The sequence below is a fragment of the Schistocerca cancellata genome, chromosome 5 (assembly GCF_023864275.1).
Source record: "Schistocerca cancellata isolate TAMUIC-IGC-003103 chromosome 5, iqSchCanc2.1, whole genome shotgun sequence".
In the NCBI taxonomy this organism is placed as follows: Eukaryota; Metazoa; Arthropoda; class Insecta; order Orthoptera; family Acrididae; genus Schistocerca; species Schistocerca cancellata.
In genome coordinates, this window is record NC_064630.1 from 268,724,176 (window position 1) to 268,733,617 (window position 9,442).

Here is a 9,442-nt window from a genome sequence, read left to right on the forward strand (position 1 = left end):
TCATTGTAGGCAAACGAGGCCATTGTCGAATTTTTGGTATATATCCACGAAACTAAACTAGTACGTATTGGACGGATAAATATATAAATTGTATCATGTTCATTGTTCGAAGCCTGTTCCAGCGTCATTGGGTGAATAGAAAATACCGAAAACAGCTAGTTCTAAGTCTAGTCTTATAAGACTGTGGCTGCCAGAATTTCCGCACTATACGAAAAATGGAAAAATTATATTCTACCAACCATGTAACAAAGCAAAGAATTTAGTTACGTTTTTGTGTATTTTAGTTTTTCCTGTTATTTAGAAATTGTGACTCTTGCCCGCATCTCGTGGTCGTGCGGTAGCGTTCTCGCTTCCCACGCCCGGGTTCCCGGGTTCGATTCCCGGCGGGGTCAGGGATTTACTCTGCCTCATGATGGCTGGGTGTTGTGTGCTGGCCTTAGGTTAGTTAGGTTTAAGTAGTTCTAAGTTCTAGGGGACTTATGACCACAGCAGTTGAGTCCCATAGTGCTCAGAGCCATTTTTTTGTGACTCTCTTCTCACATCTTTTGACACCAGAGCATTTGTAAAGCGGATTATTTTGTTAATATTGTTTAGTATTATACTAATTGTAAGAGATACCAGGACTAAGTTCACTTTTTTGTTATTTTAAGCTGCTGAGTTCAGTTTTGATATAAAGGAAAACTAAGGACTGTGAAAATGTCACAACTATACGACACAGCATAAATGTTTTCAAAATGATGCATCAAGTTTTAATTTTTTTAAAGTTTCGAGTTGTGACAAAAATCTGGTGAATGACAGGATAGTTGGAAAAGTAAAACTGCTAAAATATATTCCATATATAGTTTATTTTTTAATCTGCTAATATTGTGTACCAATGTCGCTTAACAATGTCGAATACTTTTTATACGCCCTTCTATATAACATCTTATTTCTTTCTTGTATTAGGTTTCGAGTGATAAAAAGTCTCACTTAATCCAGCTTGCAGATGGCATATTACGTAAGACAAATGTAGAACGAAAATCAAAATTGAAGCAAATGCTTTTGACTGGGACGTCTGATGAACCCACGAAACAGAACCAATTCTGCCATTATGTGTCGTGCTCTTGTGGCAGCGAACACCAGGTTTCGATAACTAGAAAATCCTATTTTCAAAGATTTTCTTGAAGAATGGCCTTCTGTCTGTTCCTGCAGAGCCAAAGTTGTGTGGAAGTTATAATTATGTGCATTCAACTTACACTAACGCATTGCACAGAATCCGAGAATATACTGGGAAGTCTTGCACATGGATTTCTGTTGATGAATCTACTAATAGTCTTGGTCAGTATTTTGCAAATCTGATTGCTGATGAGTTCAACCAAGATGCGTCATCAGTGGCATATTGGATTTGTTCCAAACAACTCCCAAAAACTAACCATCAAACAACTGCACACTTTGCAACAATACAATTGAATGAACTTGGTATGCCAAAATGGTGTGGATGAAAATAAGGTGATTCTGGCCTTCACAGATGCCGCTGCATGTATGGTTGCAGCGTTTAAACTGCTTCATGTTTTCTGTCTTTTGATGCTTCTTGTAATGTGCATCGCACATGGTACCCAGTCGTATAGCAGAGTAAGGCTACAGTTCCCTAAGGTAAATGAACTAATTCCATTGTAAACAAAGAATTTTTTGGGGCACCATCAAGAATACAGGCGTTCAAATGACGCACGCGCCATCTGAACCTGCTGTTACCCGCTGGGGCACGTGGTTAGCGGCAGCGGAAGACTACAGTAAGCATCTTTCAGCAGTCTAGGAGATAAATGGAAATCTATCACCTTTGTAAATTCAGCAAAAGAGTTACTCAAAGATCGCTCAGTCCAACAGAATTTGGCTTATATTAGAACCAACAACACATTTATGGTAAGAATTATTTGCGAATAAGAAAGCTCAGGGAGATCTATCTATGAACATTTCTTTACTGGAGCAAGTTAAAATGAAAATTAATGAAGCACCAAGTGAAGTGGGAGAGAAAGTACAGGCAAAAATACAAAAGGTTTTACAGAGGAACACCAGGGTGTATGACCTGTGCGCAGCAGCATACGCAGTTAACAGAAAATCCAATTCCTCTGATTGCAGCATTCCTGTCCAACACGTATCGAAACTGAAGTACACCCCCGTCACAACCGTTGATGCAGTACGTTCTTTTTCAGAATAAGAATTATTACTGACCGACACGCGCCCTAGCTGTTCTCTAGAAAACCTAGAAGAGGTTTTAGTTACTTACTGTGAAAACAACTAGGGTCTGAATCTATGAAACCACTGATTTATCCGGCATTTATTAAATTACATATTACATGTATTTCAACGTATGGCTATACATGTTTTTACTATATTTTTATCTTGTAAAAACCAAAAAGTTAAGGATCAGATTGAACAATAAAGTAATATAATGTTTGCTGTGTTGTGCAACTACGTATAGTTTGATAATCCTTGAACAATATGTCCATATGTCAACCAGTATGTATTCTACATTATGTTTAGCTTTTATGCATAATACTATTTAGGGATTATCTTACGTTTTATACAGCCTAAATGAGCTACTGAAGAGTCTACTTCAGGCACCTAAAATGCACTTTTTACGATCTTAAAATCCGTGGTCTAGAGTACACGATTTCTTCGGAATATCCTATTTCCTTTGGGACACTTAGTCGTGGTAGAACTTCGTCTATAAATTCCACGTCATTAGGTTTACAATTAGGTTTAAATTCCTGCAGTAATTACAGACGATACTGCTATAACTGAATTCGTTTTCAAAATAGCTACGTTCCACCGCACGGGAGTTTCGTTGCTCCTGCGAGGTACTACAGATTTCGTGCGGGAATAGCTCATCAGTAGTTAAATGTCCAGTACTATTACATACTTCCTAACCAGCAGAACTGGGTACACCATTATTAATAAGGACACAAACGGGTCAGAATCGATAGTAGCGTGAACCGTGCCGGAAGAAAGTGTGACAGAGCAGTTAATGTCCATGGTACACTGAGCTGATGTAGCAGGCTACGTTTTCATATCAGTGAACCAGTTCGCAGGTGGCGCAGTCGCATACACTGTGGTCAAGTCATTAGAAGTAAAACCTTCAAGATAAATAAAGATCTTTATTCTTATTTTTCAGCAAGGAAGTGTTAAACAGAGGCGTCAGAAACTGATGCTTCTCTCATAAATACGATAACTACAATCATTCATTGTAACTAAATTAGATATTGAAAAGTAAAATCGTAAATGTTAATAAAATTCTACTTACCATTCGGTTTTCAACTAGACGCACCTTACGATTCTGTTCGTCAGAAGGTATATATAATCAGAAAGCTTATCAGAATGTCTTGGAGTACAATCAGATACCATTCATATCGAGTCATTCAGCTGAAGGACAGTCATTATCTCGATAGCTGCGCAATTATCCGGTCATCAAGCAAGCTTAACAAAGGTAAGAGATCGAGAGATACATCGTTTCTTTTCTCCCACCAGAACCTAGTGCCGGAAAATTTGGTATAGTGCTTCTGACATACATTACGTAGTCCAAATAGGTCATTGTAATACCCTCATAAAAGTGTATATTTTCCACTTCTTAATAAGGCGTTACTAAAAGCGTAGTTTGCCTTATTATTTTGTGCATGAAAGAGGAGAACAGAAATTGGCATTCATAATATAGAGATCCCCCCACATGGCTGAAAACAACCCTCAGTTTCTCCCAAACAATAATGTCATGATTTTATTTCGAAACCACATGACAAATTAGAACTGTATACCGGACCGGGACTCAAATCTGGGACCTTTCTCTTTCGTGGACAAGTGCACTATCGGCTGAGCTATCCAAACACCAAACTTCTCACTGTATTACAGCCATCATCCCTAGTCACCCATGTCACTCAGGCATTTCGTCCGCCGATTGATTCCTTATGCCATCGCTTCGGCTTTTCCTTGTCTCTAGAAACCCAGAAACGTCTTTGTAGGTCCATATACCGACCATTTACCTGGCAAGAGAACAAACGCATCCTCATTCTATTTTCATTATAGCTCAAATATCGTCTCGTCGTTTTCGTTCTCCCCTATTCATTCCCATTCTTCATCTATCAGTCACTCGCTGTGCAGTTGTTTTCGAACGTATCTTGCATCAAAAGTCCATATATCACTGCCATAACTCTTAACATGTAATACGGACTGATTGTATACTTGCCTTTCAGACACATTAGTGGTTTATTTTTAAACTTTGTTTAACTTTCCAGAAGCATATCAGACAATTTTTATGATTTCATCTACTTATTTTCTTTGCATATAGTCGTTGTCTTCGACAGTGCTTAGCACAAAAACTCAGCAAATTTTCTGGGCTACAATTCGTCTACTCTATTCTTTGCAGTATTTTGATTAAATTTTATTTCAGTCAAGTGTAACCCGATTTTCACTCGTGATTTTTAACTTACTCTTCTAAGTTCTTTTAATCGTTCCTGACGTTCATCTGCAATGAAGGCAATAAGTATAATACCACGAAGCCCCGATTATTTAAAGAATCAAATTCTCATATTTAAAAAAGCTTCAAATTTGTAATTAGTTTACAAATGAGTTAATATATCAAATATTTGACTTTAAGCATGTACGTGACAAAAATTTTCCAAAAGGTTTCAAATTATTTTTAAAGTTTGCTGGAAGCCACTAAGTGCTCTCATTATGAAACAGCGAATGAGTAATAGTCTGGGTAATTGGCGCTCCGTTGTACCGAAAGCCAGTTTTCACGCATCTCAGTGTTTATGACGTCATATCTCCTGAGTTATGTTTCGTACACTGTGTTATGTGTCGACAGAAGTGCCGACACAGTGTTATTTTGAAGGGCCGAAGAGGCACGCTATAAGCTCACCCAGAATATCGTGAAGTCTGAAACAGGATGCTCAATGAATGCTAATAAAAGTACGTTGCTTTGGGAATACTTAACTTTAATCCATCCTTTTGGTATACATCGTTTATGGTGAATAAAAGTAAGACTCTCTCCAGATATGGTTAACTGCGCCTTGCTAGGTCGTAGCTATGGACTTAGCTGAAGGCTATTCTAACTGTCTCTCGGCAAATGAGAGGAAGGCTTCGTACGTCTAGTCGCTAGCAATGTCGTCCGTACAACTGGGGCGAGTGCTAGTACGCCTTTCTAGACCTGCCATGTGGTGGCGCTAGGTCTGCAAGTACTGACAGTGGCGACACGCGGGTCCGACATGTACTAATGGACCGCGGCCGATTTAAGCTACCACCTAGCAAGTGTGGTGTCTGGCGGTGACACCACACAATGATACACACTGAAGTGAAAAAAGTCGTGGGATACCTCCTAATATCGTGTCGGACCTCTTTTCGTTCGACATAGCATGGACTCAATGACGTGGCATGGACTCAATCATTCGTTGGAAGTCCCTGCAGATATACTGAGACATCCTGCCTCCACAGCCGTCCATGATTGCGAAGGTGTTACCAGTGCAGAATTGACCTCTCGATTATGTTCGATAAATGTTCGATAGAATTCCTGTCCGGCGATCTGTGAGGCCAAACTATTTGCTCTAATTGCCCATAACGTTCTTCAGACCAGTCGCGAACAAATGTGGCCCTGTGACATGGCGCATTGTCACCCACAAAAATTCCATCGTTGTTTGAGAACATTAAGTCTATTAATGACTGAAAATGGTCTCCAACTAGACAAATAACCATTTGCACTCAATGATCCGTTCAGATGGGCCAGGGGACTCAGCCCATTCCGTGTAAAGAAAGTCCACATCAGCTTGCAGGGCCTTGTTGATAACTTAGATCCATGGCTTCATGTGTCTGTGCCACACTTCACCCCTACCATCAATAATCTAAACTCTCCTGACTAAGTCGTCCAGGGTCCAACTGATATTGTTACGAACCTAGGAGAGGCGCTGCAAGTGACGTCGTACTGTTAGCTAAGGCACTCGCGTCTGTCGGCTTCTGCCATAGCCCACTAACGCCAAATTTCGCCGCGCTATCCTAACGGATACGTTTTTCGTATGTGCCTTGTTGATCTCTGCGCTTATTTCACGTAGTGTTGCTTGTCTGTTAGCTCTCACAACTCCACGTAAACGCCGCCGCTCTCGGTCATTAAATGAAGGCCATCGGCCACCGCGTTGTCTATGGTGAAAGGTAATACCTGAAATTTGGTATTCTCGGCGCACTAAGGACACTGTGGATCACGGAACATTGAGTTCCCCAACGATTTCCGAAATGGAATGTCCCATCCGTCTAGTTATGATTCCGCGTTCAGAGTCTGTTAGTTCCCGTCGCGCAGGCATAATCAGTCGGAAACTACAATGTAAGCTTTCACGGCCGGTATTGTCTTCACTTAAAACTTCCGGGCTGATAGGCCGTGGTCGAAATATAAAACTGTCTCCTGACGTTTCGTCTCCGAGTGCGGGAGACATCCTCGGAGGTAAAGCGGCGCCGCTTTACCTCCGAGGATGTCTCCCGCAGTCGGAGACGAAACGTCAGGAGACAGTTTTATATTTCGACCACGGCCTATCAGCCCGGAAGTTTTATGTGAAGACACGTCGGAAACTGTTTCATGTAAATCATATAAGAACAAATGACAGCTGCGCTAATGCACTGACCTTTTATATCTTGTATAAGTGATAGTATACTTACACACTTTACGTGATCAGGCCCAATGGACCGCGCGCCGCTTTGAGAGATTGCCTCCAATTCAGCCTGTCTTCGGCTCCTTTCTGCCATCCTTCCAGCAGGCCGACACTCTGAAGGTCTTTGGATACGCAGTCACTCCATCGACTTCCAGGTCTTCCTACGGGCCTTCTTCCGGTTGACTTGGTGCTGAGTACAGTTTTCGGCCATCGGTTGTTCTGCATTCGAGCAACATGCCCTGCCCACTGGAGTCGTTGTGTCTTCATTATAGCCACGATGTCCGGCTCTTTGTAAATATCTTACAACTCTGTATTGTGACGAATCCTCCTTTTTCACTCTTACTATCGTAAATTGGTCCAAAAATCTTCCGAAATGCTTTCCTTTCAAAATTCATCAGTCTGTTCAGATCTTGCTTGGTTGTACTCCAGGTGGAACATCCATATAGTACTACTGGTTGTTGGAGAGTTTTATAGATGTTCATTTTGAAATGCCTTGACAAGCTTCTGGTTTTGAGGAGAGCATTAAGGCCGTGGTAACAGCGATTAACTCCCTGTAGTCTTGCCTGTCTTTCCATTTTACAGGATGGTTCATATCTGAATACGCGCCCAGACGTTTGAACTCCCTGACCTGACGATAAGAACCTTCAGTTGTCTGTAGGGGTGCAAGTGGTTCTTCCCTCCTCTTCGCGATTTGATATTCATTTGTCAGCATCTGTCCTTTGGTATTTTTTGTGCACTTCTCCGTGAGTTTGTAGGTTTTCCTGAGGCACTTGACCTTTTTGTGCATGTTCTTCATCCTCCTTCCCTGGAAGTCTTCTTCTGATTCTGTAATAACTCCTCTAGAACTTCCACTTTTCTCTCCGCAATACCGCTTGTGTTTCTCTTCGGACTCTGTCAAATTCTGCCCTAATAATCTGATCATATGCTGACTGTAACCACTTGTCACGGGCTTCTTTTCTCCTGCTGACCGCCTCTTCACAGACCTCATTGAACCGTTTCTTCTTCCTCGCCACTCTTTTTCCAAGGACTGCTCCTGCAGCCTTTGTAACCACATTTCTAATTTCTTACCACTGCTAATTTGCATCTGAGTCCTCTGTTTCCGGCAGTACTGTGAAACTGTTCCTGATCTCAACTTGAAGTTCATTTTTGGTGTCTTCCTCTGCTACATTTTTTTATTTCTAAACGCGCCACTTTCTTTAGTTTACTTATTTGGTTAGGTTTCAGAGTGACTCTGAGTTGACTTTTAACCAAGATATTATGTCATCTATATATATGCATATCGCTATCCGATAAGTTTTCTCACCTCGTTATAGTTTTGCAGGCACATTCACTGGTATACGTGGGTACTGTCTTCAAAATGTGTTGCGAATAGTGTTAGTAGTAAATAAGTAATAAATGAAAACATCATGCCTCCATGCGGCAGTTTTTTTGCATGTACAGCAAATGTGTAGTAATCAGTAAACTGTTTCCTTGAATCATTTTGTGGGGACTATAAGTGCGAACAAGTTTTATAAAGGTTTGAAATTATGAATAAAAATTGTTCCAAATCGAGTGCTCTCATTCCCAAATAATGAATGAATATAGTCCGCGTATGTCTTGATGTGACTTATGCTGCCTCAAGGCATTTATAATTCTAATACTTGTCTTACTGTATTAAACCTTTAATGTAAGATTATAACTCTTTAGTAATAGATGATGAGTGCATTTAAAATTTTGAAATTCGCTCAATAACTACGTGAAATATTGTAAATTAAATTTTTGTTGCCTCAGGAAGCTTGCAGCTGCAAGTGTCCAACATCACCCATGAACCATGAACCCATTTACCCGTTTATGCTCCGGTTAAAATGACTTTGCAATTAAAATTTTACCGAGTCGAGTGGTAGGGACCAGCCACCATCCAATAGCAGTTCTTTATCGACCGCTATGTGCTTGATGTGTTGCTTGTCTTGTAGGTGTATGCAGCGTCTTGTGTAGCCTTGAGGACTGGTGGCGGCCAGCGCGCTTTCCACATCCCCCTCTCCCCCTCCCCCGCCACTGCAGTCTGTAAATCGCAAAATAACTTTAATTGGAGTACAGTAATAGAGATTAAATCTTCAAAATGAAAGTGCTCCATTTATGATACTTGAGGTGAATTCCTTCCTCTTTTTTCCAGTTGGGATCTCAAAAATTCCTCCTGGGCTCCTGTTAATAGTTTTAATCATACGGAATTTCCTTTTATGATGTCTTTCAATTCTACATTTCCTATGTTTATCTTGCCACTTCTTGAAGCTTTGATGAACTGCAAGCCACTTTCGTTTTAATGAAGAGCAGATATCCTACAGGCTATATGCGTTTCGAATGGAAATAATAAAAACGCTGGCGATGAACCAATAGGTGAACCTTAGTTGCAACAGCAGGTCGTCACTCAACTGATGGTACGGAACACAAGGGTCAAAGTTGTAGCCGTATTAAACTATGGAAACAAGTTACAGATCCAAAACACTTTCGATCATTTTCACACGAACTAATTGTATTCATGCCTTGTAAAGTCTTGATTAGATACTCTGTAAGGTGTCAGGCAAATCCAACACCTTCCATGAAAACCCTGACATGATAAGCAAATCCAGTAGTATGTCACATAGCTCCGAATAAATCGTGACATTAAATTAACCAAAGTAATAAGAGTAACGAGTGAGCAAATGGAATACCACAGACTAACACAAGAATGCCTAAATGCATGTCATACCTTCCCACCGTGAGACAGACGCAGTTCCGAGGGGAGAAACGAGAACAGAAGCCGAGAG

General features: G+C 40.7%; 1 protein-coding gene across 1 annotated transcript in view; it reads right to left on the reverse strand.

Moving 5' to 3' along the window:
- The window catches only part of LOC126188245 (putative serine protease K12H4.7), a 90,976-nt gene extending 87,651 nt beyond the window's left edge, over nucleotides 1-3,325 (reverse strand). Inside the window, exon 1 of the mRNA XM_049929804.1 lies at nucleotides 3,281-3,325. Coding sequence (XP_049785761.1) covers nucleotides 3,281-3,283 — 3 coding nt within the window. The 5' untranslated portion in view covers nucleotides 3,284-3,325. The remainder of the gene's footprint in view (nucleotides 1-3,280) is intronic.
- Between the last annotated feature and the right edge of the window lie 6,117 nt (nucleotides 3,326-9,442).